At 39.1% G+C, this 22,855-nt stretch overlaps 1 protein-coding gene across 3 annotated transcripts in view; it reads left to right on the top strand.

Annotated features, from left to right (window-relative positions):
* The window catches only part of LOC131427598 (potassium/sodium hyperpolarization-activated cyclic nucleotide-gated channel 2), a 1,904,453-nt gene that overhangs the window by 1,236,420 nt on the left and 645,178 nt on the right, over positions 1 to 22,855 (top strand). For all 3 annotated transcript variants that reach the window (XM_058590944.1, XM_058590943.1, XM_058590945.1), the window contains one exon: positions 12,762 to 12,911. In XM_058590944.1, the coding sequence (XP_058446927.1) occupies positions 12,762 to 12,911 (150 nt within the window). The remainder of the gene's footprint in view (positions 1 to 12,761; positions 12,912 to 22,855) is intronic.

Below are 22,855 nucleotides of genomic sequence, written 5' to 3'. Positions count from 1 at the left end.
CTATTTATCGAAGTTGTTTCAACTGTGGCTAAGAATAATTTTCACCTGCAGGTTCGACACTAACTTCCGCCGATTATCCCGAATCCTCATCTGTCCACCATCTTCATCAGAACTAACCTTTTCGCTTCCCCCCTCTCCGTCTCTTCATCATCTCGATGTCAACTAATTAGATCTCTCTCGTTCTTAGTAATTTCATTCCCATATTCCCTTTTTACTCCGTTTTCCGCTATATTTACTTCGCTATATTTTTTTTCATTTTCTTCCGTAACAACACCATCATCGCCCACGGAAGGCCGCTATAGTTTATCAGCAGCATGCGGGCCACCCGCCGGGTATTCGTAACCTGGAGGTGTTTCCCACGGACCCACACGAACCGAAGAATGCGGCCAACATGGATACCAACGCCATATAGAGACTCTCATGCAATATTCAATTCACCGGCCACCGCCGATCGCCAGCTGAAGGCTGGATCTGCCAAAGTCGACCACTGCGACCCAAATATGACATTACCCAATGATACTACCCTAGTTTTAAGTTAGACGTTAATTGAAATTAGTAAAAGCCCTTGGCATATTAGAGCTTATGCAGTGTGCCTTTAACATTATATTATTGAATAAAAAAACCTCGGTCCATGGCTGCTCGTCGCCAGCCACTCAAAGCACGGATGCTTCTGAGATCACCCTCAACTTGATCGATCCATCTTGCTCGCTGCGCTCCTCTTCTTCTTGTACCAGTCGGATTAGATTCAAGCACCATTTTCACTGGGCTGTCGTCCAACATCCTTATGACATGCCCAGCCCATCGTAGACGTCCGGTTTTAGCTGTCCGTACGATACGTGGTTCTCCTAGCAGCTGTTGCAATTCGTGATTCATACGCGGTCTCCACGTTCTGTCTTCCATCTGCACTCCGACAAAGATGGTCCTCAGTACCTTTCTTTCGAAAACACTGAGGGCGCGTTAGTCCTCTGCCAACATAGTCCAGGTCTCGTGGCCATAGAGAACAACCGGTCTAATGAGCGTTTTGTAGATGGTCAATTTCGTGCCTTGGCGTACTTTTCTCGATCGGAGGGTTTTTCTAAGTCCAAAGTACGCACGATTCCCTGCCAAAATACGTCTATGTATTCTCTGCTGGTGTCTTTATAGGCGGTCACTAGTGAGCCCAAATACACGAACTCGTCAACCACCTTGATATCGTCACCGTCTATCAATATTCGTGATGGGAGGCGTAGTGTTTCTTCTCTAGAGCCTCTTCTTCTCATGTATTTTGTTTTTGACGCATTTATGACCAGTTCAATACGCCTAGCTTCAGCTTTCAGTCCGATGTAGGTTTCTGTCATCTTCTCGAGGTTACGTGTCACAATATCAATATCGTCAGTGAAGCCAAAAAGTTATACTGACTTTCGGAAGATCGTCCCACTCGTGTCGACCCCCCCTATCGAATCACACCTTCCAGGGCAATATTGAACAAAATACAAGAAAGTCCATCACCTTGACGTAGCCCTCTCCGAGATTCGAAGGGTCTCGAGAGCGTCCCAGACACTTGGACGTAGCACATCACTCTATCCATCGTTGTTTGACCAATCGCGTCAGTTTATCCGGGAAACAGTATTCGTGCATTATCTGCCATAGCTGTTCTGAAGTCAATGAATAGGTGATGCGTGGGTACGTTGTATTCACGACACTTCTGGAGTACTTGTCTTATCGCGAATATGTGATCCGTAGTGGCGCGGGCTCCAGTAAATCCCGCTTGATACGGCCCTACGAATTTCTTAGCTATTGGTGACAGAGTACCGCTCTTGCCAGTGCCTCTCCTCCATGTTTGAGCAGCTCACCTGGTAACTGGTCATTGCCCGCGGCTTTGTTGTTCCTCAGCTTGCCGATCTCCTCACTTATCTCCGACAGATCAGGGGCTGGGAATCTGTCGTCGGCTGATCGTGCACTCAGATTGATTCCTGTACCGTTCTCTGTATCTTGTGCTTCGCCATTCATATGCTCGTCATAGTACTGCTTCCACCTGTCGATCACCTCACGTTCGTTCGTGAGAAGGTTACCACTGGTATCTCTGCACATTTCGGCCTGTGGCGTGTAGCCTCACGTTCCTACGTGAGAAGGTAACCACTGGTATCTCTGCACATTTCGGCCTGTGGCGTGTAGCCTCTACGTGAACGGTTTACCTTCTCATAGAACTTCCGTGTGTCATTTGCGCGGTACAGCTGTTCCATCGCTTCGCGATCTTAGTCTTCCTGGTGGCGCTTTTTCTTCCGGCAAACCGTGTTCTGTCTGTTCCGCGCCTATCTGTATCGTTCCTCGTTCGCTATAGTGCGGTGTTGCAGCATCCTCGCCCTTGCTGCATTCTTCTCTTCGACCAAATGCTGACAGCTCTGACAGCTATCATCAAAAAACGTACCAATGTCATGAGCAAACAGGATTATTGTGCTATGATCAAGACCACAAATGTAGATCAAAGAAAATTGATTTTACATTTGATTGATATTTTGCACGCCTACTGACGGAAAGAACACGCCTTTGCAAATATTTTTCACTGGTCCCGCAGGATGTGGTAAAACGTTTACTCTGAGAATATTGATGGAGACTTATAATCGTTTTAGTCAAGGGCACAATTTGCTTAAAAACGCATATGTTGCCTGTGCATCAACAGGGAAAGCAGCGGTAGCTATTGGAGGCACTACAGTTCATTCTGCTTTTCGAATGTCAGTGGCACGTAGAAGTAATTCAAAACTTGTTTGAAGTACTTCAACCGTATCGCAGTGCTTTTGCAGGCGTTAAAGCGATTATTATCGACGAAGTAAGCATGATATGGGCAGATATGCTTAATATTATTCACACACGGTTGCAAGACATCACTGGGAACTACGATGATCCTTTTGGCGGAATTCATATAATATTCTGTGGTGATCTTCGCCAACTGCACGGCCAGTTTTCAAGCCATGTAAAAACTCTATTCTCGGACCTGTACTTTGGCAATCACTTAATTTCTTCCCATTAGTTCAAGTTATGCGACAAACTGATATTGAATTTTCTTCCATACTTACTAAAATGGGTAATGGTATGCCACTTACTGCAAGCGTATTGAAAGCCGCTTTCGAACAGCTGAGTGGTGTAAACAAAATGTTCCGAATGCTATACGTCTCTTCCATCGCAATATGGATGTTGAAAGATATAATACGGAAGCATTGCGTGAACTAGAGGGCTATGATTTTATTGTCAACGATGTTTTCACAGGTTATCGAAATGCGGAACAACTAGCTAGTGCTAGATTAAAGATGCATAAGATGAGCGTAGTGGAAACAGGCGGTCTACCTTATCTATTACGGTTGACGCTTGGAATGCCCTATATGATCTCAACTAACATTGATGTCGAAGATGGGCTAGTTAACGGGGCCATAGGAGAGCTTAAATTTATCGAACATGATGATGATAATCCTGATGAGCGCATTCTTCGATTATGGCTAAAATTTGAGAGTAATATTATCGGTGCCAGCTTAAAGACTAGACCTTTGGTGTATTCTAATCCAGGTCAACTGCAATATCATTGGGTACCTATATTAAAACGATCAGCCGATATTAAGCTTAACAGCATCAACTGTAAAAGAATTCAATTTCCGATAGTTAGTGCATGTGCACTCACGGTCCATAAATCGCAGGGAGGTACATTTTCTGAAATTGTACTTGACTACGATAAATCTTTTTAACAACTAGTATATGTTGGATTGTCACGGGTGACAACATTGGATGGGCTTTGAAGAACATATTTAAATTTTGGCACTCAAAGGGCAGTGATTCGCCCAGAATGATGGAACTGAGAATAGAATTTAACCGACTATCCAGTCATAAACTATCCACAATCAGTGATACACTATTGGATTTTATCGATATGACGAATCATGGTTTTAGCTTAATCAGTTTCAATGTTCAAAGCTTAAATGCTCATGCTTCAGATATTTCAACTGACAATATACTAACTAAATAATATTATAGCATTTAGCGAAACAAAACAAGACAATTGTTCTGCAGTGAATATAACAGGTTACAATTGCATCGCCGAATATAAACATTCTAATTGTACTATCCTTGGAGGCACATGTATTGATCTCGTATTTACTAGGAACATCAATATAGAAAGCCGTAGATATATATCATACTTTTCATATCACAGGCCTATTGTATCATTGATCAATCCAGCGAATGAATATTTCCTTCATTAGAAGATTATAATCGGTTGTGAATGCTACACCTACACCAACCATATCAGTATCGCACCCACGGACAACAGTTCAGCCAGCTCGAATTCAACTCATAACTCTCCATCACAAACGCTTTCATAAAAGGTTCTTTTCAGAGCCACTATTATTTTATTGTAAATAACTATTCTGGATATTTCATATTTGTGTTTCAGAATGTTTAATGTAACTAATCTGAATTTTAGTTTAGGAGCATCGTTTCAAATTCTAGTAGTGAAAAAGGGGCATGCTGTCATAATTCATACAATTGATAAACTAATAGATATTCGGAAGTGTTAAGGAACATGTCAGTTGTTTTCGTATTCACGACATCCAGTTATGTGTCTGACATTACCCACCCGCCTTTTTACATACCCGTTATTATTACCTAAACCAAATCGATCGGACCCACCGTTTCTGAAACATATATTATTGAAAATTTTCAAGAGAGTTTTGCTTAAACCTTTCTCAAAAGTAAGGTTAGAGTAAAAGTGCCAAACTTATGATGCAAATTGTTTCTTTTGATCATAATGAATGTATATACGAAATTTGAGCCAATTAAAAAAAAAACAAGAAAACCTGATTTAATCCACCTAGTGGTGTAATGACGCCTTTCTCATATCAAACATGACATCATATATAATACTGTGGTGTTCTTCAAAATAGTTTTTTTATTCTTGAAAGATTAACCGGAATCGGTTTAATTGACCGTTTACCAATAATGACTAGCGATTGGAGTAGTTTTTTGGCCGATTTAGAATTTTCGCCCCTTAAGGTAGCGCTTCGCCGTGGTCAAGTCGAAGCGAGACAACTCACTGCTTCCTCTTGCTTTGTCGCCGAAATTTCACTCTAAATTGTAAATTTCTCCAATACTAACCCGATTCACGAAAAATCAAAAACATACGATTGTAGGTAAATGATTTTACTATGCATTTGGCGAAAAATATTAGTTAGAAAGCTTTTCTTTCGCGAGATTTCGTGCGAGTTTTGTTAAACCTTTTGTTTTCTTTTTTCCATTTCTCGCTATAAACAACTCGCATATGTAGGGATGTGCTACGTTTTCAACAAAGCTTCAAAGCTAGTAGCGATGAAAACCATTACTGATTTCTGGTTCTACTGAAACATGAATAGAAATTATTTTACAAAGTAGTAACACTTACTTACATTTTCTACTCATCTTTATTCAACGTTTACACAGAGAGAACGGACAACGAAAACAAAAGAAATGTTGTTAGCGTCTACATTGTGTGCGTGCGAAAGAATAAGGAAAAACTCATTTATTTTTAAAACTCGCACGAAATCTTTCGATAAAAACGTTTATCAGGCACAGTTTATATACGAATCGATAGAAAAATTAATTATCTAGAATCGTATGTTCTTGGAATTTCCGTTTTCTTTACCGTTTTCTCACAATTTTGGGTAAAGTGCGTGAAACCCCGGGATAGGCAGCGAACTCCCGTGACCACGGCGAAGCGCTACCTTAAAGTATACAGTATACAATTTAAAACACACTTTACTCTATATAGACCACAGGACCTTTCATTAGGCTCTAAGTTTGTGAAAATTTGTCAAACCATCACTGAGAAAAGTGTATGAGTTCCGTTTGGGAAAATATGACCACTAGTTTCTGTGCCTCCGGAATCTGAATCTGGGAACCAGCATAGCCGAAATCGGTTTGTTTACCGTCTACCGATAATGACTATCGAATTAAGTAGTTTTGGGATCAGTTGATAAGTTTTTCTTAACTTTTTGCTTTGCCCTCTAAGCGATGGTTTAAAAGTTTTTACACACTTTACCCAATAATTCCGGAACCGGAAGTCGGATCCAAAAAAAATTACGAATTTTGTATAAGACCATAAGAGCTTACATTTCAATCAATCAATCTTTCAATTGTGAATATCGGTTAAGTTGTGTTCGAGAAAAGTGAGCAACAATATTTGTCTCACACATACAAATACACAGACATTTGCTCGGTTCAAAAGTTGATTTTCACATTGATTGTATTGCCTTTTATTATGTGAAAGGCAAAACGGGAAAGAGTACAACAGATCACTAAGACATACTGGCATCGATGGGTGAACGAACATCTACAAAATCTCGCTAGGAAGCAATGACCTCTATTCATTTGGGAAATATAGTGATTTGTCCAGATTAAGACAGAAAAGGATAATTGATAAAAAGTCTCTAGTAGAAGCGCGGTGTATCAATTTCGGGATGGTGAGGTCCGCAGTCGTGAAAACGCAAAAACGGAGCAGTAGAAAAACCTGCTGTGAAATTATAGATTACCAGACGTTAAATCTGGTGGATCAAAATTGAAAGCCGACACTCAAGATGAAGTGTGGATGTCTCAATATCAAAAACAAACAATGAACAGAAAGATGCCTTCGAGCCTGTTGATGAAAGACCAACCCGGAGGGCAAAACAAAAATGGTACAATGCATGTCTAACAATATTGGCTTTATTAATGATGACTTGTCAACCATTAGGAATGATTGCTCCTAGTCTAATCGCGCACGGAAAACCCTCCAATCAAAAAATTGTGATCTCGCAATTTTTTTATTTTTGCAGTTATTGTTTTAACTAATAATTACTTGATTCAACCAATTTACTATTTGATTTGCACATATTGAAGTAGTTGAAAAATATGTTGTTTTTAATGCTGTCTTATGTCAAAAACAGCACAAAGCAAAGCAACCATTCCTTTAGCTGAAATGCAAACGCGTTTCTTAAACATTGTCATGCAACCGAAATTCGCTTATTATACGTTTGTAAAACTCGTGAAGAGTAACTTTTGAATGATAGTATCATAACACTAATTGTCAGAATATTAACATACCCGCCGAGATGAAAATGTGGCTCATCCGAGAAGATGATTTTTTGGCAAAAATCGGCATCTTCTTCAAGCTGATCGCAAGCCAAGTTGGCGAAGCGAGAACGCGTTCCTCAAGCGTATACACAACCATTTTCGTTCAGCAGAAGGATAAAACTAAGTTTCTGTCAAATCAGAAGTTACCAATGTCGAAATAACCGCTAGTTAAAAAAAAAAAGTTAGATGGCGGACCTGTATAAGGGTGCCAATATTTTGGGATCACCACTCATTTCGTAAAGCGCTAGTGCTTAAAATTGAAATTTCCGAAATCAAAAATTTATTTGATGCCAAAAATCTTAAAATTGCATGAAACGTCGAGATTTGATGTCATCTCAAAAAAATTTGTTTGTCCCAGAAAGTCGATGAAAATATATATTTTTTTTTTCGAAATGACACTAAATCTTGACGTTTCATGCAATTCTATGACTGTTGGCATGAACCTTTTTTTTCGATTTTGGAAATTTCATGTACCCCCCTCCCCCCTCCTATTGTGATTTTTCAAGATCGATGAAAATTCCACTAAGTGGACCAAGAAGTGTTTTAGATTAAATAGGCTACGCAAATGTCAAGAGCTTGGTTTGAGAAATAATGCCGAGTATGACATATACGCTGAAGCATACTTTTGTGAGCTACTCGAAGTAATCTAAATAAATGTGTGTCAAAAATGAGCATAAATTAATGTCAGAAATTTTCTTAATAAAAAGGTAAAAACAATAAGAAAAATAATATTTTATACACATTTTGTTCAGAAAAGGCTAATGTCATGTAATGGTATGTTATACCAGCTAACATTACAATGAGGAGTCTTTTCGGAAATATGATCAGATAGATTGATAATTTTTTCATTACTACGGAATAACCACAAATTACTAAAAATTAAAGTTTTCTGAAATATTTGGTATCAACGAGTATTGAAGAGAAAAACTCATGACGCATGTTTGTCTTTTTTGTGCTTGGTTACCAATCGCAAAGCAAAGCCTTGGTATTACATTCCTGTACACCCAAACCTCCGTTTACGAATACTTTTTTTACGTTACCTCTTTTTACGTAACTCTATTTACGAACCAAATCCCAAATAACGTAATCTGTTTTTACGAACCAAATCCCAAATAACGTAAACTTTTTTTACGAACCAACTTCGTAAAAAGAGGTTTTTGCATCTAATGTTAACAATTTCCGGGTCCATGGAAATTACTACATAATGGGTATTTTCGGAACGGGATTGATGAGTAGATGACGGAAAACGATGTTTGAAGTGGTTCGGAAATCCAAGATGGCGACTTCCGGTTTGAGAATAATCCTTAAACACCATTACAATATGGGTATTTTCGGAAGGGGATTGATGAGTAGATGACGGAAAACGATGTTTGAAGTGGTTCGGAAATCCAAGATGGCGACTTCCGGTTTGTCGATATTCCTTAAAAACCTTTACAATGTGGGTATTTTTAAAACGGGATTGATGAGTAGATGACGGAAAACGATGTTTGAAGTGGTTAAGAAATCCAAGATGACATCTTCCGGTTCTTTGATATTGCTTAAAAACATTTACAATATGGGTATTTTCGGGACGGGGTTGATGAGTATATACCGAGAAATTATGTTTGAAAGCGCTTCAAAAATCAAAATGGTGAGTTCAGTTATATCGGTATTCTTTGGCGATCATTACGATATGATTATATATCGTTAAAAAAAAAGTTATGCTTCTGACAAAGGTGTTTCCTGCTAATCATTATTGTTTGAATATTGTACTATATTTTCGAAATCATCATAACAAGTAAACGTCTGAACAGCTATAATAATTTTAAATTGTTATAGTTATATTGTATGCTTTCAATATTTTATTGAACCACTGGAAGTCTCAATCTAAAATTTGGAAGCAACCACAAACATTAAAATTAGGTTTCAAATCAATGACCGTGTTCTCCAATTTTTTTATTTCCTGTGTTACACTTATAATATCAGTTTTTTTAGTGGAAATTATAAAGTCGAAAAATGTACTGTTACTCTCATCACGACACATTTGTTTTTGTTTAAACTTGTCAAAATCTCATGTCAACTGGCCCGTCGGAATATGATTTAATATTTTGTAAGCCATTGAGATAAAGGGATATTATTTGGCTCAAGTGGTAAGAGTCAGTTAGACAACCACATTACACTGAATTTCTAACATTTATGAGCAATTCCAGAAATAAATAGCAGATCAACTGGCAGGATCGACTTTCTCCGAATCGGCTGAAACTATGTACACTTCTTCAGTATGGCAATCTCTTCTTCCTGATAAAGGAACCTTTTCGACTCACAATTAATTTTCAGAATGTCGAAATTTAAAACCGTAACTAAAAAATCAAACATCGTTTTCCATCATCTACTCATCAATCCCGTTCCGAAAACACCCACATTATAAGGGTTTTTAAGAAATATCGACAAACCGGAAGTCGCCATCTTGGATTTACGAATCACTTCAAACATCGTTTTCCGTCAATTACTCATCAATTCCGGTTCGAAAATACCCACATTGTAAGGGTTTTTAGGAATATTGATAAACCAGAAGCCGCCATCTTGGATTTCCAACCACTTCAAACATCGTTTTTCGTCCACTACTCATCAATTCCGGTTCGAAAATACCCACATTGTCAGGGTTTTTAAGTAATATCGACAAACCGGAAGTCGCCATCTTGGATTTACGAATCACTTCAAACATCGTTTTCCGTCAACTACTCATCAATTCCGGTTCGAAAATACCCACATTGTCAGGGTTTTCAGGAATATTGATAAACCGGAAGCCGCCATCTTGGATTTCCAACCACTTCAAACATCGTTTTCCGTCAACTACTCATCAATTCCGGTTCGAAAACACCCACATTGTCAGGGTTTTTAGGAATATTGATGAACCGGAAGCCGCCATATTGGATTTCAAACCACTTCAAACATCGTTTTCCGTCAACTACTCATCAATTCCGGTTCGAAAATACCCACATTGTAAGGGTTTTTAAGTAATATCGACAAACCGGAAGTCGCCATCTTATATTTACAAATCACTTCAAACATCGTTTTCCGTCAACTACTCATCAATTTCGGTTGGAAAATACCCACATTGTCAGGGTTTCTAAGTAATATCGACAAACCGGAAGTCGCCATCTTGGATTTACAAATCACTTCAAACATCGTTTTCCATCAACTACTCATCAATTCCGGTTCGTAAATACCCACATTGTAAGGGTTTTTAGAAATATTGATAAACCGGAAGCCGCCATCTTGGATTTCCAACCACTTCAAACATCGTTTTCCGTCAACTACACATCAATTCCGGTTCGAAAATACCCACATTGTATGGGTTTTTAGGAATATTGATAAACCGGAAGCCGCCATCTTGGATTTTGAACCACTTCAAACATCGTTTTCCGTCAACTACTCATCAATTCCGGTTCGAAAATACCCACATTGTAAGGATTTTTAAGTAATATCGACAAACCGGAAGTCGCCATCTTGGATTTACAAATCACTTCAAACGTCGTTTTCCGTCAACTACTCATCAATTCCGGTTCGAAAATACCCACATTGTCAGAGTTTTTAAGTAATATCGACAAACCGGAAGTCGCGATCTTGGATTTACAAATCACTTCAAACATTGTTTTCCGTCAACTACTCATCAATTTCGGTTGGAAAATACCCACATTGTCAGGGTTTCTAAGTAATATCGACAAACCGGAAGTCGCCATCTTGGATTTACAAATCACTTCAAACATCGTTTTCCATCAACTACTCATCAATTCCGGTTCGAAAATACCCACATTGTAAGGGTTTTTAGGAATATTGATAAACCGGAAGCCGCCATCTTGGATTTCCAACCACTTCAAACATCGTTTTCCGTCAACTACTCATTAATTCCGGTTCGAAAATACCCACATTGTAAGGGTTTTTAGGAATATTGATAAACCGGAAGCCGCCATCTTGGATTTTGAACCACTTCAAACATCGTTTTCCGTCAACTACTCATCAATTCCGGTTCGAAAATACCCACATTGTCAGGGTTTTTAGGAATATTGATAAACCGGAAGCCGAGATCTTGGATTTTGAACCACTTCAAACATCGTTTTCCGTCAACTACTCATCAATTCCGGTTCGAAAATACCCACATTGTCAGGGTTTTTAAGCAATATCAACAAATCGGAAGTCGCCATCTTGGATTTACGAATCACTTCAAACATCGTTTTTCGTCAACCACTCATCAATTCCGGTTGGAAAATACCCACATTGTCAGGGTTTTTAAGTAATATCGACAAATCGCGAACTTGGATTTACAAATCACTTCAAACATTGTTTTCCGTCAACTACTCATCAATTCCGGTTCGAAAATACCCACATTGTAAGGGTTTTTAAGTAATATCGACAAACCGGAAGTCGCCATCTTGGATTTACAAATCACTTCAAACATTGTTTTCTGTCAACTACTCATCAATTCCGGTTCGAAAATACCCCATTGTAAGGGTTTTTAAGTAATATCGACAAACTGGAAGTCGCCATGTTGGATTTACAAATCACTTCAAACGTCATTTTCTGTCAACTACTCATCAATTCCGGTTGGAAAATACCCACATTGTCAGGGTTTTTAAGTAATATCGACAAACCGGAAGTCGCCATCTTGGATTTTGAAACGACCCCAAACATCATTCTCTTGCACCCACTTATCACATCCGTTCCGAAAATGGCCATGTGATTGGGGGTTTCCACATTCATTGCACAAAACTTTTTTTACGAAGTAAATTATAAATAAAGTAAACTTTTTTTACGAACCAAATTCCAAATAACGTGAACTTTTTTTACCAACAACCTCCATTTACGAACCCCCGTTTTGTTCGTAAATGGAGGTTTCGGTGTAGTGGAATTTGACCTTCTGTTTCAACAGACTTCGCAGCCGATTCAGAGTGTACAGAACCATTGCGTGGCTGGTGCTACGATCCTACTGACACTACGAATCCTTCCAGGTCGGAGCTCGAACATATGACAACTGATTTGTTAGACCAGTGCCCTATGCATTGAACCGCCAACCCGGGACAAATCGGGTTACCAATCGGGTAGGTATGAATTGGGCTAATTGGTACATTTAATTCTTTCAGGCCTGTACAGTAGACTTTTAATATCAGTAAAATTATTATTTAAGTACTTTTTGATATTATCTTCTATTGAATAATATTTTACTTTCTATTACCCTGTCGTTTTAATTTGTGAGTTATAATAAGTGTACATTGAACTCGTCATACTTTAGTGTAGGTTCGCCGTTACAATTATGGAAGTAAAGAAAATAAATTTTGCACAATTTAAATAATACACAAAATTTCGAGAACGATTTAAGGTATATATGTAAAGATACATGTTAGTTTTATTCATATTCACGTCATCCAGTTATTCTGACAATATCCACCCATAAATCGTTGGAATTAAAAAGAACACCGAAATTTTTTTTTTCGGTTCCGATTATCTAAAAAATGGTTAAAACTCGTACATAATAGTTCGATAGAATGGCCGCAGTATTTTTAAGTTCGCAGGATTTTCCGGGTGGTAACAATTTATTGCTTACAAAAAATTTCTCAAAATCCAAGATTAAATCTTAGTATTCTAATATTCCTGTACATTTTTTATGTGCATTTCAGTTCCTGAATATGGCCTCAGTTTTCATGCGAATATTCAATCTTATATGTATGATGTTGCTGATTGGACACTGGAGCGGATGTCTGCAATTTTTAGTTCCTATGTTGCAAGGGTTTCCATCCAATTCATGGGTGGCTATAAATGAACTACAGGTATGTTAATCATCTTTTAAATAACTCATCTACATGACATATACAGGGATGTTCTAAACAATAGCAGGGCGAAATTTTTTTCGAGAATATCGTGGTAAACTAGCATGCGAGAATATCGTCGTGAACTATTTTCTCAGTAATTTTTGAACCAGTTTTTCATTATATAGTATTAAGGAGTGTATCGAAAATAAACTAACCAATCACTAATAAACTAACCAACCCGGGTTGGCGGTTCAATGCATAGGGCGCTGGTCTTACAAACCAGTTGTCGTATGTTCGAGCCCCGACCTGGAAGGATTCGTAGTGTCAGTAAAATCGTAGCACCAGCCATGCACTGGTTCTGTACAGTCTGAATCGGCTGCGAAATCTGTTCAAACAGAAGGTTAAATTCCACTACAGGAATGTAACACCAAGGCTTTGCTTTTTTTCGCATGCCAATTGAGAGTGATTTTGGCATAGTGAGCCGACGCTAAATCCGGTACAAACAGTGGAGGTGTACTAAGGGGCTGTCCATAAAAGACGTCACGCCGCAAGGGGGAGGGGGGTGTTTTATAAAACGTGACCTTTTGTGACAGGGGGGAGGGGGGGAGGTTTTTGGAATGCGACGTCCAATATTTTCAATGAGCGCATTTTTAAAATACCTAATTATATTACTGCTTTGCCCTATTTCCTGAAAAAATCTCCACAATAAACGTTTACATTCTATAGGAAAACGTGTATTTGTTGATGTAAAAGCTTCTTCTTGTAAATTCGGAAATGAGTGATGCAGGAAATCATTTCTGTTGTGATCAGCAAAAGTGCACGGAGGAGCGAGTAAATTAGCGAAATTAATCAATTTTGCCAAATATGAGTAAAAAAGAAAAAAATACCTTCAAACGGTTTAACTTAAGTTATGCACTGACAATTTTTCAGTAATTTGATTTTCTAGCATTGATAATAGTATATCATAAGAATTTATCTTATCTGATTCTGATGCAGTTTATTCAATTGTACTTCATTTGAAAAAAGGCGGGAGATCAACGATTTCAGGAGTAGATCATGTCATGTCTTCTCTTGATCATATGTGATTTTCCTCCACCAACATCTAAGCTTATCAAATAATCCAATGATCGAGCTTACACAAATCAAGAATCATTTTAGCTCAAAATCACTACCCATTATATGACGGAAGATCAGTACCGATATTGATCGATGTGATTTAAAGTTCACTGATCAACTGATCATGAAAAGATTATCCGGCAGTGATCTCGTTTTGATGAGGTTTTGGTCTTTATTTTCTCAGCCCTGTATGCTATACTAAGTAAATATTATTATTTACCTAAAACAATAATATATCTGTGTACCCCTAGGAGGAATAAAACAGATGATCTAAATGTTTCATCAATTCCAACCAAATACTTTTGTTAATTTATATAATTGATATTGATAAAATAATTCCGATGATTTTGTAGTTTTAGGGATATTTTTTAATCTAATAACAGCATGTAATAAATCGATTTTTCCCTCATATTTGTATGGTTTGTCATACATATTGAGAATGTATTGAGATGAATTTTATTTATTTTGAATTCGTGACATGTGACATAGGGGGGGTGGGGGGTCTTTGCTTTTGTGACAATTTGTGACAAAGGGGGGAGGGGGAGTAAAAAATCGTCAAAAAAAGTGTGACGTCTTTTATGGACAGCCCCTAAGCTTTTTATATAAAGGTAGTAATCTTGTCTGGAGACACTCAGATTGATAGATTTCTGCATTTATAGTTCCCGTAGTGTAAAAAATGGTTGACTTTGGTCGTCCATCAAAACGCATGTATCCGAACCCAGCAATACAATTTCCGGGCCCTTGTTGTTGCTCGCTTCTTCTGTTCTACACTTCGTTTCGAGATTTTCTGCTTGTTGTAGGTCTTCAGGTGATTTCGCCTCTTGATACGCTGGATCATTCCGACACTCGTTCCTGCTTTTTTGGCCAAATATCGTATTGACATTGATTTATTCTTCATGATTAGAGATACCACTTTCTGGTCCAGTTGCGGGTTGGAAGATCCGGGTTTTCTGCCTCTTCCTGGTAGCCCATCCAAAGAATAGTGTTCCCCAAACTTATTAATGATTGTTTTAACACTGGCATGATGAATTCCAATCCACTTCGCCAATTTTCGTATAGCAATACCCTTCTCACTTAGCCATGTGTCCAGAACATTAATTTTCACTTCCTTTTCAATACGCGACATTTTGTATTGTATTGTATATCATTCATTTATACCCGGCTTAAGCCTATCGTGGTCGTTAACCGGGTGCGCGACATTTTGAAAACGCAGAATTTCAACCGTACAAACAAGTAAACAAACGAAAGTTGACAGCAAAACGCACAGCACGATGTAATCTGAGCATAAAAAACCTGTTTTAATCCACCTAGTGGTGTGATGATTCCTTTCTCATGTACATATAATATTGTGGCATTCTATTCAAAAATTTTATCTTCGATTTTTAAAGGAAACCAAGTGATTGTTTATGCATAACATACAGAATAAAACAGTGCTTTGATAGCGTAAGCCATCCTTAAGAATGGGTTCACTATTATATGCACTTCCGGCACCGGAACCCAAGAACCGGTATAATCGAAGTCGGTTCATACGACCACCAACTAACATGACACACAAACTCTTCTAATACGCACCCTATAACTCCGGATTCGGAAGTCGGATCCGGATGAAATTCAGGAATTTCGTATGGGACTGGGAGACCTTTCATGTGAATCTAAGTTTGTGGAAATTGGTCAAACCATCGCTGACAAAAGTGAGTGAGATCCATTTTGGTGTATATGACCACTATTTCCGGTACTTTCGGAACCGGATACCGGGAACCAGGATAACCAAAATCGATTTGTTTAGTTGCCTACTGATAATGACTATCGATTTGTGTAGTTTTGAGACCAGTTTAGAAAAATTTTCACGTTTTTTGTTTTGCCGGTTTAAGTGACGGTGTACAATATTGAACACACTTTACCCTATAATTCCGGAACCGGAAGTCGGATCCGGATTAAATTAAGGAATTCCGTATGGGACCGGAAGACCTTTCATTTGAATCGGTGGAAATCGGTCAAACCATCGCTGAGAAAAGTGAGTGAGATCCATTTTGGTATATATGACCACAATTTCTGGTACTTCCGGAACCGGATACCGGGAACCAGGATAGCCAAAATCGGTTTATTTAGTTGCCTACTGATAATGACTATCGATTTGTGTAGTTTTGAGACCAGTTTAGAAAAATTTTCACATATTTTGCTTCGCCGGTTTAAGTGACAGGAATTCCGTATGGGACCGAAAGACCTTTTATTTGAATCTAAGTTTGTGGAAATCGGTCAAACCATCGCTGAGAAAAGTGAGTGAGATCCATTTTGGTATATATGACCACAATTTCTGGTACTTCCGGAACCGGATACCGGGAACCTGGATAGCCGAAATCAGTTTATTTAGCTGCCTACTCATAATGACTATCGATTTGTGTAGTTTTGAGACCAGTTTAGAAAAATTTTCACGTATTTTGCTTCGCCGGTTTAAGTGACGGAGTACAATATTGAACATACTTTACCCTATAATTACGGAACCGGAAGTCGGATCCGGATGAAATTCAGGAATTCCGTATGGGACTACGAGACCTTTCATTTGAATCTAAGTTTGTGGAAATCGGTCAAACCATCGCTGAGAAAAGTGAGTGAGATCCATTTTGGTACATATGACCACTATTCCCGGTACTTCCGGAACCGGATACCGGGAACCAGGATAGCCGGAATCAGTTTATTTAGCTGCCTACTGATAATGACTATCGGGGGACGGGTATAGCGTGATGGGATAGTCGATGCCTTTCACGCAGCCCGCCTGGGTTCGATTCCCAACCCCGCACATAGGGTCAGAAAGTTTTTCTGGTCCGAAGAGGCGAGTGACCTAAGATGTTAAAAAAAAAGCCTCTATAATTGAAACAAAAAAAAAGATGACTATCGATTTGTGTAGTTTTGAGACCAGTTTAGAAAAATTTTCACGTATTTTGCTTCGCCGGTTTAAGTGACGGTGTACAATATTGAACACACTTTACCCTATAATGCCGGAACCGGAAGTCGGATCCGGATAAAATTCAGGAATTCCGTACGGAACCACGAGACCTTTCATTTGAATTTAAGTTTGTGGAAATCGGTCAAACCATCGCTGAGAAAAGTGAGTGAGATCCATTTTGGTACATATGACCACTATTTCTGGTACTTCCGGAACCGGATACCGGGAACCAGGATAGCCGGAATCGGTTTGTTTAGTTGCCTACTAATAATGACTATCGATTTGTGTAGTTTTGAGACCAGTTTAGAAAAATTTTCACGTTTTTTGTTTCGCCGGTTTAAGTGACGGTGTACAATATTGAACATACTTTACCCTATAATTACGGAACCGGTAGTCGGATCCGGATGAAATTCAGGAATTCCGTATGGGACTACGGGACCTTTCATTTGAATCTAAGTTTGTGGAAATCGGTCAAACCATCGCTGAGAAAAGTGAGTGAGATCCATTTTGGTACATTTGACCACTATTCCCGGTACTTCCGGAACCGGATACCGGGAACCAGGATAGCCGGAATCAGTTTGTTTAGTTGCCTACTGATAATGATTATCGATTTGTGTAGTTTTGAGACCAGTTTAGAAAAAATTTCACGTTTTTTGCTTCGCCGGTTTAAGTGACGGTGTACAATATTGAACATACTTTACCCTATAATTCCGGAACCGGAAGTCGGATCCGGATGAAATTCAGGAATTCCGTATGGGACTACGAGACCTTTCATTTGGATCTAAGTTTGTGGAAATCGGCCAAACCATCGCTGAGAAAAGTGAGTGAGATCCATTTTGGTACATATGACCACTATTTCCGGTACTTCCGGAATTGGATACCGGGAACCAGGATAGCCGGAATCGGATTGTTTAGTTGCCTACTGATAATGACTATCGATTTGTGTAGTTTTGAGACCAGTTTACGAAATTTTTTACGTTTTTGCCTTTCTCATAAAGAAAGGTTATGCAATCACTTGAAAAACCGACCAAGTGTCATATACCATTCGACTCAGTTCGTCGAGCTTAGCAATGTCTGTGTGTGTGTGTGTGTGTGTGTGTGTGTGTGTGTGTATATGTGTGTGTGTGTATGTGTCAAATAATCTCACTAGGTTTTCTCGTAGATGGCTGAATCGATTTTGACAAACTAGGATTCAAATGAAAGGTCTCGTGGTCCCATACGGAATTCCTTAATTTCATTCGGATCCGACTTCCGGTTCCGGAATTATAGGGTAAAGTGTGTTCAATGTTGTACACCGTCACTTAAACCGGCGAAACAAAAAACGTAAAATATTTTCTAAACTGGTCTCAAAACTACACAAATCGATAGTCATTATCAGTAGGCAACTAAACAAACCGATTCCGGCTATCCTGGTTCCCGGTATCCGGTTCCGTAAGTACCGGAAATAGTGGTCATATGTACCAAAATGGATCTCACTCACTTTTCTCAGCGATGGTTTGACCGATTTCCACAAACTTAGATTCAAATGAAAGGTCTTTCGGTCTCATACGAAATTCCTGAATTTAATCCGGATCCGACTTCCGGTTCCGGAGTTATAGGGTAAAGTGTGTTCAATATTGTACACCGTCACTTAAACCGGCGAAACAAAAAACGTAAAAAAATTTCTAAACTGGTCTCAAAACTACACAAATCGATAGTCATTATCAGTAGGCAACGATACAATCCGATTTCGGCTATCCTGGTTCCCGGTATCCGGTTCTGGAAGTACCGGAAATAGTGGTCATATGTACCAAAATGGATCTCACTCACTTTTCTCAGCGATGGTTTGGTCGATTTCCACAAACTTAAATTCAACAGAAAGGTCTTTCGTTCCCATACGAAATTCCTGAATTTCATCCGGATCCGACTTCCGGTTCCGGAGTTATAGGGTAAAGTATGTTCAATATTGCACACCGTCACTTAAACCGGCGAAGCAAGAAACGTGAAAATTTTTCTAAACTGGTCTAAAAATACAAAAATCGATAGTCATTATCAGTAGGCAACTAAATAAACCAATTCCGGCTATCCTGGTTCCCGGTATCCGGTTCCGGAAGTACCGGAAATAGTGGTCACATGTACCAAAGTGGATCTCACTCACTTTTCTCAGCGATGGTTTGACCGATTTCCACAAGCTTAGATTCAAATGAAAGGTCTCGTAGTCCCATACGGAATTCCTGAATTTCATCCGGATCCGACTTCCGGTTCCGGAATTATATAGTAAAGTATGTTCAATATTGTACACCGTCACTTAAACCGGCGAAGCAAAAAACGTGAAAATTTTTCTAAACTGGTCTCAAAACTACACAAATCGGTAGTCATTATCAGTAGGCAACTAAACAAACCGATTCCGGCTATCCTGGTTTCTGGTATCCGGTTCCGGAAGTACCAGAAATAGTGGTCATATGTACCAAAATGGATCTCACTCACTTTTCTCAGCGATGGTTTGACCGATTTCCACAAGCTTAGATTCAAATGAAAGGTCTCGTAGTCCCATACGGAATTCCTGAATTTCATCCGGATCCGACTTCCGGTTCCGGAATTATATAGTAAAGTATGTTCAATATTGTACACCGTCACTTAAACCGGCGAAGCAAGAAACGTGAAAATTTTTCTAAACTGGTCTAAAAATACAAAAATCGATAGTCATTATCAGTAGGCAACTAAATAAACCAATTCCGGCTATCCTGGTTCCCGGTATCCGGTTCCGGAAGTACCGGAAAGAGTGGTCACATGTACCAAAATGGATCTCACTCACTTTTCTCAGCGATGGTTTGACCGATTTCCACAAGCTTAGATTCAAATGAAAGGTCTCGTAGTCCCATACGGAATTCCTGAATTTAATCCGGATGCGACTTCCGGTTCCGGAATTATAGGGTAAAGTGTGTTCAATATTGTACACCGTCACTTAAACCGGCGAAACAAAAAACGTGAAAATTTTTCTAAACTGATCTTAAAACTACACAAATTGATAGTCATTATCCGTTGGCAACTAAACAAATCGATTTTGGTTATCCTGGTTCCCGGTATCCGGTTCCGAAAGTACCGGAAATAGTGGTCTTATATACCAAAATGGATCTCACTCACTTTTGTCAGCGATGGTTTGACCACTTTCCACAAACTAATATTCAAATGAAAGGTCTTCCAGTCATATACGGAATTCCTGAATTTCATCCGGATCCGACTTCTGGTTCCGGAATTATAGGGTAAAGTGTGTTCAATATTGTACACCGTCACTTAAACTGGCGAAACAAAAGTCGTGAAAATTTTTCTAAACTGGTCTCAAAACTACACAAATCGATAGTAATTATCAGTAGGCAACTAAACAAATCGATTTTGGTTATCCTGGTTCCCGGTATCCGGTTCCGAAAGTACCGGAAATAGTGGTCATATATACCAAAATGGATCTCACTCACTTTTGTCAGCGATGGTTTGACCGATTTCCACAAACTTAGATTCAAATGAAAGGTCTCCCGGTCCCATACGAAATTCCTGAATTTCATCCGGATCCGACTCTCGAATCCGGAGTTATAGGGTGCGTATTAGAAGAGTTTGTGTGTCATGTTAGTTGGTGGCCATACGAACCGACTTCGATTATACCGGTTCTTGGGTTCCGGTGCCGGAAGTGCATATAATAGTGAACCCATTCTTAAGGATGGCTTACGCAATCAAAGTACTGTTTTATTCTGTATGTTATGCATAAACAATCACTTGGTTTCCTTTAAAAATCGAAGAGAAAATTTTTGAATAGAATGCTACAATATTATATGTACATCAGAAAGGCATCATCACACCACTAGGTGGATTAAAACAGGTTTTTGTTTCGCCGGTTCAAGTGACGGTGTACAATATTGAACACACTTTACCCTATAATTCCGGAACCGGAAGTCGGATCCGGATGAAATTCAGGAATTCCGTATGGGACCGAAAGACCTTTCATTTGAATCTAAGTTTGTGGAAATCGGCCAAACCATCGCTGAGAAAAGTGAGTGAGATCCATTTTGGTATATATGACCACTATTTCCGGTACTTACGGAACCGGATACCGGAAACCAGGATAGCCGGAATCGGTTTGTTTAGTTGCCTACTGATAATGACTGTCGATTTGTGTAGTTTTGAGACCAGTTTAGAAATTTTTTTACGTTTTTTGTTTCGCCGGTTTAAGTGACGGTGTACAATATTGAACACACTTTACCCTATAACTCCGGAACCGGAAGTCGGATAGAAATGAAATTCAGGTATTCCGTATGGGACCACGAGACCTTTCATTTGAATTTAAGTTTGTGGAAATCGGTCAAACCATCGCTGAGAAAAGTGAGTGAGATCCATTTTGGTACATATGACCACTATTTCTGGTACTTCCGGAACCGGATACCGGGAACCAGGATAGCCGGAATCGCCTACTATAGCCGGGAACCAGGATAGCCGGAATATGCCTACTGATAATGACTATCGATTTGTGTAGATTTGAGACCAGTTTAGAAAAATTTTCACGTTTTTTGCTTCGCCGGTTTAAGTGACGGTGTACAATATTGAACATGCTTTACCCTATAATTACGGAACCGGAAGTCGGATCCGGATGAAATTCAGGAATTCCGTATGGGACTACGAGACCTTTCATTTGAATCTAAGTTTGTGGAAATCGGTCAAACCATCGCTGAGAAAAGTGAGTGAGATCCATTTTGGTACATATGACCACTATTCCCGGTACTTCCGGAACCGGATACCGGGAACCAGGATAGCCGGAATCAGTTTGTTTAGTTGCCTACTGATAATGATTATCGATTTGTGTAGTTTTGAGACCAGTTTAGAAAAAATTTCACGTTTTTTGCTTCGCCGGTTTAAGTGACGGTGTACAATATTGAACATACTTTACCCTATAATTCCGGAACCGGAAGTCGGATCCGGATGAAATTCAGGAATTCCGTATGGGACTACGAGACCTTTCATTTGGATCTAAGTTTGTGGAAATCGGCCAAACCATCGCTGAGAAAAGTGAGTGAGATCCATTTTGGTACATATGACCACTATTTCCGGTACTTCCGGAACCGGATACCGGGAACCAGGATAGCCGGAATCGGTTTGTTTAGTTGCCTACTGATAATGACTATCGATTTGTGTAGTTTTGAGACCAGTTTACGAATTTTTTTACGTTTTTGCCTTTCTCATAAAGAAAGGTTATGCAATCACTTGAAAAACCGACCAAGTGTCATATACCATTCGACTCAGTTCGTCGAGCTGAGCAATGTCTGTGTGTGTGTGTGTGTGTGTGTGTGTGTGTGTGTATATGTGTGTGTGTATGTGTCAAATAATCTCACTAGGTTTTCTCGTAGATGGCTGAATCGATTTTGACAAACTAGGATTCAAATGAAAGGTCTCGTGGTCCCATACGGAATTCCTTAATTTCATTCGGATCCGACTTCCGGTTCCGGAATTATAGGGTAAAGTGTGTTCAATGTTGTACACCGTCACTTAAACCGGCGAAACAAAAAACGTAAAATATTTTCTAAACTGGTCTCAAAACTACACAAATCGATAGTCATTATCAGTAGGCAACTAAACAAACCGATTCCGGCTATCCTGGTTCCCGGTATCCGGTTCCGTAAGTACCGGAAATAGTGGTCATATGTACCAAAATGGATCTCACTCACTTTTCTCAGCGATGGTTTGACCGATTTCCACAAACTTAGATTCAAATGAAAGGTCTTTCGGTCTCATACGAAATTCCTGAATTTAATCCGGATCCGACTTCCGGTTCCGGAGTTATAAGGTAAAGTGTGTTCAATATTGTACACCGTCACTTAAACCGGCGAAACAAAAAACGTAAAAAAATTTCTAAACTGGTCTCAAAACTACACAAATCGAT

Source organism: Malaya genurostris, chromosome 2 (genome assembly GCF_030247185.1).
Source record: "Malaya genurostris strain Urasoe2022 chromosome 2, Malgen_1.1, whole genome shotgun sequence".
Taxonomy (NCBI): Eukaryota; Metazoa; Arthropoda; class Insecta; order Diptera; family Culicidae; genus Malaya; species Malaya genurostris.
The sequence above is the reverse complement of the archived record's forward strand: the minus strand, read 5'-3'. Positions and strand labels throughout refer to the sequence as shown.